Genomic DNA, 17283 nt, shown 5'->3' on the forward strand with positions numbered 1-17283 from the left:
CTTACCCTATCATGTAAAAACAAGTTTAAAGTTCTTTCCCCTCCCTCTGTAATGATGTATAAAAACTGCTTGCCATGCTGGATGGGGCTCTCGTCCCTGAAGCTGCTGCTTCGGGTGTGAGCCCAGACTCGAGCCTGAATAAAGACCCTCGTGTGTTTGCATCGGAGCTGGCTCTTTGTGGTCTCTCTCTCTCTCTCTCTGATTAGAGTCTCAGGTTTAACAAAAAAAGGCATCAAAATTGATGAGTTCAAAAACTGCTTTGAGCGTGGAAAAAGTGTCTCAATAGGTGTACTGCATCAAACGGAGAAGATTTTTAAGGTGTCCGAAGTTTAAACATGTAAGAATAAATATATATTTTTAAAAATAAATAAATTCTGGGTTTTTGTGGGTCCCTCTCCTAAGTGCTCGAAAAATGTCATAGGCTCATGGCATCTTTGAGAGACAGGAAGTGTGGCTATTATTATCCAAGTTTACAGCAGAGATGCTGAGCTTTAGAGATGATATTAATGATAACACCAATCACGACTCATATGCTGGAGGGTTTTAACTAAAATGTTTACTCTTCCCAAAGCATTTCCACATTCTTCACCTCCCTTGGTTCAGACTCTTGTTAAGGTTGATGTTATCAACCTTTCAATTCATTTGTTCCAAGAAGAAAGTCACTTTTGTAAGGGAAAAGACCTTTAGAAAGTAGCAGAGTAAAGCTGTTTTCAGCCAAACCTATAAACCAGTGGTGATCCCCATAAACAGAAGGCTGAAGATAGTGAGCCTAGGTTTAGTGTGTGGAGGGCAGGTTTGAAACAGGACACTTACAAACACACCTAGCACATATTGCCTCCTTCTAGGCCCTCATCTGAGGTCTTTTTTCTCTCTCTGTATGTCTCTGTTTCTCGGTTTCTCCTTTTCTTTTTGGATTTTTCAGCTGTTTAGATCACCTGTAGCACTAAGGCCTTAGGCAACAATACCGTAGATAGTCAAGATCTTGAGAATGAGTTTTCCTTTGCTGTTATTTTAGGGTTCTGTGGCCCATCCCTCTCTTTGCTTGTAGGAGATATTGGTTCAGATGCTGAAACTCCCTAATTCACTGGGGCGATTCTGAGCAGCAAGTACAACCTCTAGTTTCTCATCTGTGAAATAAAGGCAGAAATGCTAACAACTGCCGCAGGGCAACTTGGGAATGATAGGTTATTTCAGGGTGTCCTGAAGCACAAGATGCTGAGGAAATGCAAGCTCTGACTTGGAGCAGTGTGATATCCCAATTTTTCCTGTCCTTGTCACTTGTTCTCACTGTGCCAAGGCAGCCCTGTGGGGCCCCAGCAGCTGGATAACAACTTACACACTTGCTGCTGTAGTTTGATGAGGGGGGAGGTGGGTAGATTTAGCTGTGCTGGGCACTGTGGCTACGGTAAGAGGCAATGAATACAAATAATTAAATGTACTAATAAAGAACCCACAGAGGGTTCCAGAGACTGGAATATCCACCTCCTCAGGGCAAATGGAGGTTTTACAAGAAGGCTGTCATCTATAGCAGAGGCCTCAAGTAAGACTAGGAGTTGCCTTGGAAGAGGAGGAAAAGGGAGGCCTGCAGAGAGGATGTGTGAGCAAAGGCACAGAGTGTGGAACTAGTGAGGTAGCAATTTGGGAAATGGCAGGTGGCCAGTGATGGCAAGAGCAGAAGGTGCAAAGGAAGAGGATATGGCAAGGTCATATGTGCCCATTTAGGTTCTTTCCTCCAGTAATGGGGAGGGAGGGCCTGAAGGACTTTGAACAGGTTAGTGGGGCAAGCAAATCTGCTTTAGGAAGATAGTTCTGGTGGTGACAATCCTATCCTTCAGCTATCTGGTGGAAAGATATGGAGAACAGGACTGAGGGGTGAGACTGGGGAGGGGCTGCTGAGCACAGGGACCAGGTGGAGGCAGCTGGCAGTGGAGCAGTTAGGAGACTTTCACTAAGACAGGGATCCAGATGAAAGAGAAAAATCCTGTCATGGCTACTAGAAAAAAAAAAGAAAGAAAAAAACCCAGGGATATGTTTTATAACATATTTCTTGTCTTTTAGATGGTATTTGTGAAGTTGTCTTTTGTTTTCTGCCTTTACCATTTGCTTTGAATTCCCCTTTCTTTCTTGTTTTTAAAAAATTAATTCTAGGCCGGGAGCAGTGGTTCAAGCCTATAATCCCAGCACTTTGGGAGGCTGAGGTGAGAGGATTGCCTGAGCCCACGGGTTCAGGACCAGCCTGGGCAACATGGTGAGACCTCGTCTCTACAATAAGTCAAAAAATTAGTTGGGCGTGGTAGCATGTGCCCATATAGTTCCAGCTATATGGAAGGCTGAGGCGGAAGGATCGCCTGAGCTCAGCAGGTCGAGGTTGCAGTGGCCGTGAGCATGCCACTGCACTCCTGTCTGGGCGACAGAGTGGGATTCTGATTAAAAAAAAAAAAAATTGCTTGTATTTTTTCATATTGGAGGCATTCCTCAAACATCCTGTGTCCCATATCTGTTAGCATGTATTGAAATGCAAGGCGCTGAGAGACTTAGTTAAGGCAGAGTGTAGGGGCATGGGCAGGCAAGTGGGAGAGCTGTGATTGTCAATTGGTAGGCTTCATGTTAAGGGCATCCTGCAGGAAGTTGCCTCATTTAGAGTCCCAAGTGCAAGTACAAGCAGGTCTTTTCTCAGAGATGGTTCTATTTCCCAAGAGAAGAATCCCACTTTTCTGCTTCTGGGAGTATCTGGCTGCTGGCATCTCATGTGCAGAGTAGGAGGGCATCTGGGAGTCCACCCAGTCACTCCACAGACTTTTAATTTCGGCCATGAGTTCTCCCCATTAGCATCCAGGAGAAGCACCCTCTGGTCTCCTGGGTTGGGAGTGGTTGCAGAGGCTGTTGACCTGACTTGCATGGGAGAGTCCTGAGAGCTCACTGACCAAAGTCCAACATCTCCTCATGTTTCCAGGCTCATGCTTCATCCTCACTGCTGTGAATTGAATTGTGTCCTCCCAAGGATATGCTGAAATCCTAATCTCTGGTACCTGAGCATGCAACCATATTTGGAAATAGTATCTTTGCAGATGTTATCAAGGTAAGATGAAGTCATACTGGATTAGGGTGGGCCCCAATCTAATGACTGGTGTCTTTATAGGTCATGTGAAGAGACAGAGACACAGGGGAGAATGTCACCTGAAGACAGAGGCAAGGATTATAGTGATGCATCTACAATGCAAGGAACATCAAAAACTGCTGGCAGCCACCAGAAACTGGGAGGGAGGCATGCACAGATTCTCCCTCACAGCCCTCAGAAGGAACCAACAATTGGATTCCAGCTTCCAGATCTATGAAAGAATACATTTCTGTTATTGTAAGCCACCCAGTTTGCTGTACTTTGTCACGGCAGCCCTAGGAAACAAATATACCACTCTTGTCTGGGTCTGATTCCTCTAAGTCCTGAGCCTCTCAGGAGTTCCTTCAAAAAGGCAGATCAGTAGGCCTTCAGTGTATGTATGTATGTATGTATGTGTGTGTGTGTGTGTGTGTGTGTGTGTATATATTTTTTTTAAAAGATGTGGGGTACATTTCAGGGTTAGGCATACAAATGTTCATTACACAGGTACTTTTGTTGATGAGGTGTGTTCCGCCCAGCAGATTCCCACTACTGCCAATCCTTTTCTTATAGTATTATGATAATTATTCAAGATCCGCTTATGGGTGAGAACATGCAATTCTTGGTTCTTTGTTTCTGTGACAGATCACTCAGTATTATAGATTCTAAGTTCATCTCAGTTGCTGTGAAGTTCATAATTTTGTCCTTCTTTATGGCTGCATAATATTCCTCGTGTATATGTACCACATTTTTTTATCCAGTCTTTTATTGATGAGCAGCATGGTTGGTTCCATGTTTTTGCTATTGTGAACAATGCTGCAATAAACATACATGTGCCAGTATATTTTTCATACAATGATTTGAGTTCCTCAGGGTATATTCCGAGTAGGGGGATTTCGGGGTCGTATGGAAGGGCGATTTTTAGATATATTTAGGAATCGTCAAACTGTTCTCTGCAGAGGTTGTATTAGTTTACACTCCCACCAACAGTGTAGAAGTATTCCCTTTTCCCTGCATCCTCTCTAGCATCTGTTGTTTTTTGAGTTACCGATGATGGCCATCCTGACTGGAGTTAGGTGGTATCTCAGTGTGGTTTTGATTTGCATTTCTTTGATGACTAGTGAAGTCGAGCATTTTTTCATGTACCTGTTGGCTGCTCGCATGTCTTCTTTTGAGAAGTATCTATTCATATCGTTTCCCCACTTTGTAATGAGGCTGTTTGTTTTTTTCATTTCGGCACATCTGAGTTCCTTGTAGATCCTAGAGTTAGGCCTTTGTCAGATATACAGCTGGCAAATATTTTTTCCCCAGTCTGTGGGCTGTCTCCCTGCTTTCTTGATGGTTTCTTTGGCTTTGCAGAAGCTTGTCAGTTTGATGAGGTCCCACTTGTCTATATTCTTTCTTTTTTTTTTTTTTTGAGTTGGAGTCTCACTCTGTCGCCCAGACTGGAGTGCAGTGGCCGCTCCCGGCCATTGCAGCCTCGGCCTGCTGGGCTCCGGCGATCCTTCCCCCTCAGCCTTCCAAGTAGCTGGAATTACAGGCATGCACTACCACGCCCGGCTGATTTTTGATTTATGGTAGAGATGAGGTCTCGCTGCCCAGGCGGGTCTCGAACCCGCGGGCTCAGGCAATCCACTCACCTCAGCCTCCCAAAGGCGCGGGATTACAGGCTGAGCCACCGAGCCCGGCTATCTAATTTCTTATGGCATGGGCACTTGGGGTTTTGATCAGGAATTGGTCACCAGTTCCAATTTCCATAAGGGTGTCTCCTGCATTTTCTAACGTTCTTATAGTGTGAGGTTTAGTAGACCTCCTATTGCTATGCCCTTCTGCAACATTGGGATGTTACTTCCTTTCCAGCTTCCAATATTTGAGGTGATATATGAGGGGGTACCCAAAAAAACTTGGAGTTTATTTATAAAAAATTTTTTATAATTTTTCTTACATATTTAAACTTCAGGTCTCTCTGTTTGATGCAATGTACCTATTGAGATGCTTTTTCCACTGCTTAAAACAGTTTTTGAGCTCATCAATTTTGATGCCTTTTAGTGCTTCTGCCATTTTCTGTTTCATCCTTTCCATACCAGCTAAATGTTTCCCTCTGAGGACTTTTTCAAACAAAAGAATCTCAAAACAAAACAAAAATAACTGAAGCATAACACAGCCCCTTACAACACTAGCTGGTACATTGATGTTGATGGGTTCCTAGAACACTTACGTAATGGGGGAAGCCAGTACTAAAAAGAACCTGCTCTCCAAAAATACTTCTTTTTTTTTTTTTAGTTCCCCTTAGTAATCTCTACTCACATTCTGTCTCCTTGAGAGTATATGTTTTTATTATTTTCAGAAAACAAATAAATGCAACTTTATGATTTCTAATTGTACTTCATAGTATTAAATAAGTCAATAAAATATTGAATAAAGGTGCTCATTTTGGAACTATCTCTATTTAAAAAGAAAAGTAGGGAATGACAATAAATTACAACAGGTCAACTTACTGGAATACTAGGCTATCATTTCAAAAAGTAATGTGAAAATTATGTAGAGACATGAAAACATGTTCAGAATTTTATGTTAAATGACCAAAGTGGAATATATTAGTGTGTACCTGAGTAAAAATGTGTTTGCGTGTGAACAATAACATGAAGGGGGCATCTCAGGAATAAGAAAATGTGGTGTTCTTATTTCTCCCAACAGTCTGTTGTTAGTAATTTAGGTATTCTCTAAGGTGATATGTAGGCATTTTCTTTATCATTCTCCTCATTTTCTATTAACACCTCACTAGCAAAGCTGTGAACATTCATATATGTTTCTCCTCCTTCCCCTTCTCCCTCTCTTTGTTCTTCTGTCCCTCTCTCCCTCCCTTTTTTTTCCTATTTCTTAGGAAGACAAAGAAGAGTGGGTCATGAAGAAAAGGTACAACAGCTTTTAAATTATTCTCTGTAAGAGAACTGGAAAGTAACTCAAGTAAAAATGACATTCCAAGCCTTGTATGGACTTGGGGTTAAGAGACTTTAAGCTTCATGATTCCAAAGCAGAAATAGTTTAAAAAATAGTTATTTATGTTGGTTAACTGGATAAGGAGAAATAGATGCTATCTTAAATTCTATCCTCAAAAAATCCTTATTTGGGATTATATAATATTTATTTTTTCCACAAGATCCCAGCGTTTTAATACAGATTCATGATAGCAGTTTTTGAGGTCATAAAATGCATGTGAAACAAAAAAAGATTAAGTACTACTGTATAAACAGCAGGTTTTAAGTTACATGAAATAAAACAAATTAAAATCCATTTACTTATAAGAAAATGTACATAAAGCTGGTTTCTTGATCAGGTCAAGTTCCTTTTTGTAGGTGAAAAATTCTCTACAAAATCAAACAGCCTGGTGTGTCAGGTATTCAGGAAGAAACTTGAGATAGAGCCAAGGATATGAGATGCCTCACCTGCCAAGTATCATGCATGATATAGGAAGTGACATGAACTTAACTGTTCTTCTATTAGTGAGCCCTCTCTGCTACTCAGCACTTTGTCCTATACAGTACATTATTATTTCATGTTTGCCCTGATAACTGTTAGGCACTGGAGGATCTGAAAAGTCTACTAAGTGAAAGAAAGATTAAATTTTTTTTTTTTTTGAGTTGGAGTCTCACTCTGTCGTCCAGGCTGGAGTGAAGTGGCCGCTCCTGGCCACCGTAGCCTTGACCTGCTGGGCTCCGGTAATCCTTCCGCCTCAGCCTTCCAAGTAGCTGGAACTACAGGCGTGTGCTACCACACCCGGCAAATTTTTTGATTTATTGTAGAGATGAGGTCTCGCCAAGTTGCCCAGGCGGGTCTCGAACCGACGGGCTCAGACAATCCACTCACCTCGCCTCCCAAAGCGCGGGATTACAGGCTGAGCCACCGAGCCCAGCCGAAAGATTAAATTTTAATCATGATAAATTTAGTGTATTTCATTGTATTATAATTTCTTGAAATCATATGTATACAATATAATTTCTTGGAATCTATGTATGATATATGCTAGCTCCGCTTATTAACTTGGATATTAAAATAACTAGAAGACTACATTTTCTGTCAATGCTGGATAAAAGAAAATGTATTTCCTAGCTGAAAGAGGCAAAGTTCTGAAAAATTCATGGCTGTAAACTGGTCTTTTACAGTAGAATTAGGGGCCAATTCAACCATGATGAGAACTAAACCATTTTCTAAAAAGATATCATAGACCATATACCCCAGATTATGGGCAGGAATATAACAGTGCACACGCTGATGAAAGGTTTTTATATACAGCCATGTGCCTTGTAATGATGTTTCAGCCAATGATGAACTGCATACATGACTGTGGTCTCATAAGATGATAATGCTGTATTTTACGATACCTTTTCTATGTTAGATATATTTAGATACACAAATACTTCCCATTGTTTTAAAATTGCCTACGGTATTCAGGACAGTAACATGCTGTAGAGATTTGTAGCCTAGGAGCAGTAGGTTACACCATATAGTGTATAGCAGGCAGTACCATGTAGGTTTGTGTAAGTGCACTCTGTGATGTTAGTACAATGAAATCACCTAACAATGCATTTCTCTGAACGTATTCCTGTCATTCAGCATGAATGGATTTATAGATGACAACTTAAAATGACATTGTAACTGCATCCCAGTGCTTATAATTAATTCTGCGGCACTGTATCCTATCATTCACTTTCGTTTCTTCATCCAGTTGCTCAACAAACATTTATTGAGAAGCTCTGATGTGCTAAGCACTGTGCTAGTTTCCAGGAATATGATGGTCCCAAGAAACTAATGGGGAAGACAGACAGACAGAAAGATAATCACGTACAGAGTGTTATGTGTGATTATAAAGAGATGCAGAGTACCATGCAATGTTGAGAGGAAGTAGAGGTTTTACAGAAATGACAGAGTGGGCTGATGTCTTCCAGGCAGAGGAGGACAAGGAGGTATGAGGCCAAGGAATGGAGATGGAAGGGTGGGGGTGGGGTGGACTTCAGAATGAATGAGGGCATCTCTGAATGCCAAACCAAGGACTCTGGCCAGTATATTATAGATAGTGGTAGTAACCTAAGGTTTTTAAGTTGAGAGAAGCCATGGTCAGATTTTTTTTTTTTTTTTTTTTGAGTTGGAGTCTCACTCTGTCGCCCAGACTGGAGTGCAGTGGCCGCTCCTGGCCACTGCAGCCTCGACCTGCTGGGCTCCGGCGATCCTTCCGCCTCAGCCTTCCAAGTATCCAGAATTACAGGCATGCGCTACCACGCCCGGCTGATTTTTTTATTTATTGTAGAGATGAGGTCTTGCTGGCCAGGCGGGTCTCGAACCCGCGGGCTTAGGCAATCCACTCATCTCAGCCTCCCAAAGGCACGGGATTACAGGCTGAGCCACCGAGCCCGGCAGATTTTTTTTTTTTAAAGACAGAACATTAGGTCAAAGGTTTGGAAGACAGACTGTAGTGGAAGGTCCTAGAAATTATATACAACTGACATTTTTGAAGACTAACATTTCTCTGCTATTTGAATTTGACTAATAGTACATAGAATATTTTTTGAGATACACATGTTTTACTGCCAGCACTCAGATGTGGGGACAGTATATGTAAAAAGAACAATATTTTGAAAATATTAACTCAATATATTTTTCATTCTGTTTGAGTTGTGATGCCTGTGGCTCCTCACCCATTATCTCGGCAGGCTTTCCTCCTCCAGGCAAACAGTGGTTCCCAGACAGAAACAACAAGCTGTCATCATTCAGCTTTCAATGATGTGCAGCTCTGTGTGAGTGAAAGGGATTTCTACATTTCAGAACTCTCCTTTGTTCACTAAGAACCTAGCCTGGCCAAGTCAGATCATCAGTTCTCGCTACAAAGCTCTAGCAGGGAGAGCACAGAGAAGACCATGTAAGGATAGTTCCCATCAGACATGAAAAAGGAAACTGAAAAATGTTAGGAAAGAGGTGGGAGGAGGGAGGGAAGAAAAAGAAGCGTGGAGAAAGAGAAAAGGGGGAGAGAGGCAGAAAGGAGGGTCAAGAAAGAAGGAAGATCAGAAGCAAGTAGTCCTGGCTTCACATTTCTTGGGGGTCAAATTCTGGGAGTGCTGTAAGGGCTTTCGAATCTAAGGGCCTAATTCAGGAAAATGATGGAATTTTCCAAAAGTGAATTATCACCACCCAGGCAGCATATGAGAAAGGACTTAGGAAGTTGTGTGGACTGCAGGGTGAAGAGAAAGTAGCTAGGACATGATGCCCCAGGAGGATTGAGAAAATGACAAGAAAACCAGTGGACTAGAACTGACCAGGAAGCTGTTAGAGGTGGGGGAGAGGGCTTGCTAAGAGAGGCTACTGTAAGAACCACAGACTACAGCAACTGCAGCTACTGGCCAGGGCCTGCCCTAAGTGCTTCTTATATCCACACCCATGGTCACACAGAGGCTGCCATAGCATCATACCCAGGGTCATGAACAGCCACCTCTCAGTGAATCCAGTAAGACCCAGCAGGCAGCAAGTATACCAGGGGTACTCCTGAAGGTCACAAAATGGTCACAACCATAAATGAGTCTGATGCTGGGTGGAGTATGGCACAAACCTGTACATTCTTTGACTCGACCCTGAAATGATTTTCAGAACGGCCAGCAAAATTTTAGAACAGAGTTTATTAGTGAGAAAAAGAGAGGGAAAAGGAAGATTCATGCCAGAAAGACCTGGTACAGGCCAATCTATAGAAAATAAAGACTGCTTTTATTCTTAACTAAAAAGCTAGATGTATTTGCACAATAATTGATATGCTAAAAAGGTGGAGTACAGGTAACCACATGCTTGGAGAGACTGATATCTCTCCACCTCTGATGGGAAGAGGGGTGGTCTTTTTGTCTTTGAAGAAAACTTGCTAGATTTCCAAAAACACAAGTTAATGAGTTAAAAGGTGGTCTTATTATCATTTCCATGGTTTTGTTTAGTTAAGGGGTGGGGTTGAGCATTTCACCTTCAACAGGGAGCCTGAAATATATTTAGTGATTATTATGCTAAGCCATGAACTGAAAGGTTGGGCTGTCCTATTCTTACATCTGATGATATTTTCTTTTGATTGGCTGAGGGAGTGGGGTAGAATGGTGGGTTGACCTTTCAGCCTGGCCTGTAGTAAAAATGTAATGAGAAAAACGTCTGAACACTCCCTAAAAACTGCCTATAAGAAATTTATCTATCTATGCCTAACCAGTACTAGATGCCTGCCTCAAGTTCCCTGGAACCTAGATGTCAGCTGGGAAGAAGAAATAGCTCTGATTGGGAGCAATTCAAATTTTATTCTTTCCAAAGGCCTGTTTTAACCAGAAGAGATTGAGACACTTTAATTTTCAAGTTTAAATAATAGTCCCTGAACATTGCCATCACCCCATACCCCCATCACCAGGAGTAGGTGGAGCCAGACAGATCAATTATAGAGAATATAGGAAGTTATTTTCCTCCCTCCCTTCCTCTCTCCCTTCCTTCCTCCCTCCTTCTTGAATTTTTTGAGTTATGTATGACGCCATTCCATATATGCCTCCCTCTGTAGGGGCAAGTAAGAAATTAGACCCAATTATCTCTTCCTCTCGTCTACAAGAATACTAAATGTCATAGAGAAAACATTTATAGGAAGCTTATTTGGGTGGTGTCTTTTTTGTTCTTTTAATATCTGATGAAGTTGTTCCTAGGGAACACAGAGTTGCTTTTTGAAGTATTTTTATCAGTATCCAGAGAAATTACCCTGGAGTAGCACCGTATAGTCTCTTTTCCAGTTCATCAGTTTCTAACTCCCAGTCTCTACACTTTCAAGTGTATTTAAAGTCTTTTTCCTCCCCTTTTCTTCCAGAGAGCATATTAATATATGCTCAGGTAGAATAAATTTTTCAAAATGACCATTACAACTGAAGACAGAGAAAAAGTCAAAAGTTACTGTAATCTTAACAGCAGAAACTTTGTCTATTTAAAAAAACCAAATGACATCTTAATAAAGAAGTACTACTCTTATTGAAAATCTTCTTTTCTTAATAGAGAGAGAGAAAATTATTCTGGGTAACTGTTGTCCAGGTCAAGCCCTTTTGCATTTTCCGTGAGAAAACCCACTCCAAATTCAAAAGCCAGCTTGGGATGAGCTGAAAATCTGATTATGTTCATAATAAAAATAAAATCCCTCAGTCCTTTACACACAGAATATTTACAATGCCTCTGTGCACCATTGACATTCTAGGCACACTGAGGTTTGCTCAAGTTGAGAATGAAAATAAGGACCCAGAACTTAGCTTGCTATTACAGAGAGAAGTTCAGAATGATACTGTGACATGAGGATCTGTTTATCCCTAAGGCTGGTGCAGCAATGACTTCAAAATTTGATGGTGTCTTTTTTTTTTTTCTTCTAAAGATGTTGAGCAGAAGGCTAATGGATCCCCAGCAGGGTGCAAAGACAGCAGAAAGCAGTGGAATCAGATGTCAATGTATTCCTCTAAGATACCCTGCTAGGACAGAGCTAACTAACCAGGGTTTTAGTCTCTTGGGGAATGTGCTTTGATGATTTCCTGCCCACTCTTGGCTTTCTATATGCTTCCTGATTATAATGTTATCACAGATAAATCATGACTTCTGCCTGTTAGGATCATTTTCTTTCTTTCTTCCTTCTTTTCTTTTTTTTTTTAAAGAAAAGTTTGAAACCACAGGATTAAAAAGATGAGCAAATTCCAAAGAACTACATGCTCACATAAAAACATATGTATAAATGCCTGTACTACCTCCCTGTTATATCATTATCCATGGGTCTTGGACTGGACTGTTCTGTACATGTGCTCTACTCACCTGGCATGGTGTGAGAGCTAAATCAGTGTCACAAATCTTGCTCTCTTTCTTCTTAAGAGATAGAACCAGTCAGTCTCTCTTGTTTAAAAGAAATATGGTAAAGAAGGCCCACAAATCATTTTTTCTGATTTATTTATATATTTTGATATATTTTTTTTGTCACTCATTAGACTACTTCGCTAACTTCCTAATAAATAGACTTCAGGGGAGGGGGAGTTCGTCATTGTTATCCCTCAACATAGACACAAATTGACTGTAAATTTATCCCAGAGGTAAGAGTTTGGATTTTACATGCTATGGGTATCCTAAATGTACTGGCGTGGGCATACACAGCTCTACTGGTATAGGCACAACTAGGTACACAAATAAGCATCAGTCATCTGAGAGTAGCTATCATCTTTACTCTTTGCTTGGAGGAGAGACAAGCTCAGCCAGCAGGAACTCAAGTGGAAAGTACTGGATCTATTTGATATTTGACAAGCACAATCCTTTTAAAACCATGAAGTAAAACTGAACTACCCAATGAAAATCAATGAAGTCAAAAAGCTGTACTACAAGCATGTTTGTATCTCCTGCCCAGCTGCACCGCCATTCTCCTCTACCAAACACCCTCCAGCTTGGGTCCCCTTTGCCAGCTCCCAACCTTTCTGGATGCCATTTCTCCACACTGCTCCACCTGCAGGAGGACCACAGATCTCTTTATGGGAATGTTTGCCTGAGGCTCTACCTAAGTTTCTTGTCACCCAAGCTTAGTCCACCTTGGAGTCAGGATTTGGCCATTAGAGAAAACATTCTTTGTCTTATATGTCCTATTCTGTATCCTATTGCCATATGCCCAGATCAATGTAGTAAGGCCAAATGGATTCTTACATTCTATATTTCAGACCATGTCATTACAGACTGATCATATTAGGAATTCCTGCCACCTGCCAACTTCCCCGTCTGCCTTCTATCCTCTCAGACTCCTCATTATTACACTTTTATGTTCAAAACCCTAAACTGGCCTTCCGCTGAGTTGCCTCAGGGAAGTGTCACATCAGTGACTTTCCTTGCTTGTCATTTTCTCAAGACTCTCTGCCTTCCCACTAATGGTGATTCCTGCCCACTGACCGATTCATTTTAGTTCTGAAGCATCAACAGCTCATGTGAGATTATCCAGTTAAATAGTAGGGGGTAGGGGCGAGACCACTGCATGAGATGAAATAAAAGAGACCTTCAGAGAAGATACATAAACTCACTCTTTAAAGTTTCAGTTTGAGTACTGAAAGGTTGGCTTCAAAGCCTTGTAAAAAACCTACACATAAAGTGGGAATTTTTTTTTTAATTGGTGGTAATAAGGAATCAAAAAGAGCAAGATTTTTTATTCTCTGTTAAATGAGAAGAATCAGCAGCAAGTATGAATATGAACTGCAAACAGCTCCTTCCACATTCCCTATGAGTATGACATGCTTCTTCCCAGCTGGCTAAATAATAAAAAATGGTGGGAAAAATTTCCATAAGAGGTAGAGTGGGTCAGTAGAAGGCCACTACAGTAAAACAAAGGTCCTGGATGAGTAAGACCCAACTCTAACTTGGCAGAAGCATCACTAAATCTTTCTATATGTTAATTTCCTATAGATGAAAATAGCAGGTATATCTAAACTCACAAATAAGTTGTAAAGTAAAACAGATGTGAAACGTAAAGATGATGTATTACATGAAGTGATAATGTTACTCCCTAAATCTAGAAACTTCTATTTCAAGTAACTTTCTTTTTAACCTAAAGATTTCTAAGTATTTAATAGGAAGTATAAGATAAGCCCTAACAATTGTGAATCTGTAATAAAACAAATTAACATGGAAAACCACATGAGGGTCCTTTACAGCATTTACTATAACTAATCACATAGGAAGAGTATGTAGACTGGATTTACTCCAAAATAGTTCTGCAAACTAGTACCAAAAATTAAGCAGTCCTCCACCCTCATGTATGTGCCCATCCTCTTAAGCCTTACCCACAGTAAAACGAATATTAATTGCAAGAATAATTTATGCAACCCATTTATTGCTTAAGTGTGCACAGGAAACTGAGTAACATTAAAAATAACTCAGCGTGGGTAGTCAAGGTCAATTTAGCAAGCAAGGTCTACTTGGCCCAGCAGCTGTGGACTTTGTACATGGGGTCAGCTTACTCAGAGACATTGAGGCTGGGAGGAGTAGAGAAGAAGAGAAGAGAGTAGAGGATCCCTTTATAATAAAGTGTACATCATTCCTGATTTCTTGTCCAATTTTTCATTGCAAATAAAAGAACATTATGTTCTTTTTTTTTTTTTTGAGTTGGAGTCTCACTGTCACCCAGACTGGAGTGCAGTGGCCGCTCCTGGCCACCACAGCCTCGACCTGCTGGACTAAAGCGATCCTTCCACCTCAGCCTTCCGAGTAGCCGGAATTACAGGCATGTGCTACCACGCCCAGCTGATTTTTGATTTATTGTGGAGATGAGGTCTCGCCAAGTTGCCCAGGTGGATCTCGAACCCGCAGGCTTAGGCAATCCACTCACCTCAGCCTCCCAAGGCGTGGGATTACAGACTGAGCCACCGAGCCCGGCTCATTGTGTTCTATTTTTAATGACATTAATCAATTTTAGATTATTTTAAAATTTTGGCTGATTTTATCATGTATGATATAAAACAATGAATTTACTTTGTTATTTATGGTTATTAAAAATTTGCATTTCCATCTTCAAGGCAGTATTCTAAGTTTGTTTGCTTTTGCTTTTATTAGGATTCTGTGACAGGGCTCAGCAGTTTCTAAAAGTGCTGAAAACGAAGTGGTAGATGAGCTAGAACTTGATGGTTGTGAGGTCCTTAAAAAACAATACTGTGTTTTTAATGGCATTACATAGGGTGAGAAACTAAAGAGGTTTTGTTTTCCCTGCATGTTTCTCACTTTGAAGTTAGAAAAGAAGCTCCGTCTGATTGAGCTAGGTGGGGGGTAAAGAACTTGCCAGGTTTCACATATGAAAGCAAAAGCCTAGAAGTGGAATTAAAAGCCAATATACACTAAACTGTTAGTGTTAACTGATGTCAGCCCTAATCTGTACTCAAAAGTGGAGTGTGAACCATTCAAAACGATACTTGTCTCCTTGCTAGGAGCAGGGGCCTGCACACCAGGCAGCAAAGTTAGGAATTCGTTAGTGCATCTCTTTATTTTATTTTTTATTTTTTTGCGTTGGAGTCTCACACTGTCGCCCAGACTGAAGTGCAGTAGCCCCTCCTGGCCACTGCAGCCTCAACCTGCTGGGCTCTGGCTATTCTTCTGCCTCAGCCTTCTGAGTAGCTGGAACTTCTGAGTAGTAACTCAGCCTTCCGAACAGCATGCGCTACCACCCCGGCTGATTTTTGATTTATTGTGGAGATGCGGTCTCGCCAAGTTGCCCAGGCGGGTCTCGAACCCGTGGGCTCAGGCAATCACTCACCTCAGCCTCCCAAAGGCGTGGGATTACAGGCTGAGCCACCGAGCCCAGCTCGTTAGTGCATCTCACTCAGAATTCATTGGTTGGGATTTGTCGCACACATCTGAGAGAGGGGCAGATTTTGAAGACAGTGCTTCACAACCCCCCTGGTCACGGGGTCGGAGCAGAACCCCATGTTTCATGGAACCCTCATGTCTCACATGATATTAATAAAGGAAGAGAAAAATTGTAAAATATAAAAAAGATTTCCATGGTCACATATGCTTAAGAAATTCAGAGTTAATCAAGGTCACACATGTTTCTTGGGTCTGTGAGCTCTTTTTGAAGAAATAGCTATTAGACAATGGCTGGATATTTGTGTTCCATGGGGCACAGTTTGGGAGATACTGAGATCAAATATTATGATCCCTGGTTTACATATGAGGCAGTGAAGTCTCAAGAGATTACATCCTAGAAGGTGGTGAAGGGTGCAGGTCTCTAGCCTCCTAGTACCAACTCTTCCCAGGGGACAGTCAAAAACCTACCAATGACAAATTGCAGCGGGAGTTCTCAACTACGTACACACAGAAAAGTCTCCTAAAATGAATGCTTCTGAAAGTACTTTGTGCACACTCTTCCTTTTCTGCCTCAGTCAGGACATGTAGACCCTCCCAAATCAAAATTACCTGATACAGAGGCATGCAGATGCTATCAATCCACTCCAGTTGCAACCGAGGCAGTTCATCTTTCCGGTTCCGATCAAAAATAGCCTAGAATAGGGGAGAAGAACCTTGCTTTATTACACCGAAGTATTTTACGGGTGCTTTATCAAACACTTTGCCATAATGGTCCAATTTTTATAAACTGAACACTTCACAAATCACAATCAATCTTTACACATACTAGCTTTTCCTTTATCTATGATGAGAAATAAAGTATTTTCACCTCCTTTTTATGAGATTTGTAAGCGAATTTATTTGAACTTTATAACATGCAACTTCTTGAGGCCAAAATCTGTCTTGAGATGTAAGTTACTGCTACTAAATCAAGTCATCAGGTCACTGGGAACTGGGTACAAGTCAAGGGGAAGCCTTGTGCTTTACTGCCACAAGAATAATGCAGGCTATAGTGAGAAAATGGAATAGAATGAAATTGGATTGGAAAAGATTCTTAAAAGCCATTTTATTTTCAATAGAAACCATTTATATTTATTGTTCAAGGTGGGTTGTTGATTCTCTATAGTTTTCTTTACTATCTAGAATTTTTGTATTTATTCAATTACCCTGTTTCTGGTGGGTATTATAAAGTCACTGCTTAAAAAAAAAACAAAAAACAATTTGGTGGTTTTTCGTTATTCACAAATTTGTACAACTGTCACCACAATTAATTCTAGAACATTTTTTATCATCCCCTAAAGAAACCCTATACCATTAGCAGTCACTCTCTTTTTTCCCCAAACTTCCAGTCTTAGGCAACCATGAATCTCCTTTCTGTCTCTATGGATTTGCCTAGTCTGCACATTTCATATAAATGTAATCATATGACATGTGATCTTTTGTGATTGGCTTCTTTCACTTGGCATAATGTTTTCAAGGTTAATCCTTGTAGCATGCAACGGCACTTCATTCATTATTATTGTCAAACAATATTTCATCATGTAGATCTACCATGTTTTACTTATTCATTCATTAGTTGATCATCATTTGAGTAGTATCCAGGCTAATATGAATAATGCCGCTATGAACATTCATGTACAATGTTGGGATGTATGTTTTCGTTTCTCTTTGGATTATACCTAGAGGTGAAATTTCTGGGTCATATGATGACTGTTTAACTTTCTGAGAAATTGACAATGCTTTTCTTTTTTTTTTTGAGTTGGAGTCTCACTCTGTCGCCCAGACTGAAGTGCAGTGGC

The 17283-nt window shown here is 40.9% G+C and overlaps 1 protein-coding gene across 2 annotated transcripts in view; it reads right to left on the reverse strand.

The window, feature by feature from the left end:
• Positions 1-17283, reverse strand: part of PDE11A (phosphodiesterase 11A) — a 424947-nt gene that overhangs the window by 22820 nt on the left and 384844 nt on the right. For both annotated transcript variants that reach the window (XM_008058244.1, XM_008058245.1), the window contains one exon: positions 16055-16138. In XM_008058244.1, coding sequence (XP_008056435.1) covers positions 16055-16138 — 84 coding nt within the window. The remainder of the gene's footprint in view (positions 1-16054; positions 16139-17283) is intronic.

The sequence above is a fragment of the Carlito syrichta genome, unplaced genomic scaffold (genome assembly GCF_000164805.1).
Source record: "Carlito syrichta isolate Samal-C Ts95f unplaced genomic scaffold, Tarsius_syrichta-2.0.1 Scaffold303265, whole genome shotgun sequence".
Lineage (NCBI taxonomy): Eukaryota > Metazoa > Chordata > Mammalia > Primates > Tarsiidae > Carlito > Carlito syrichta.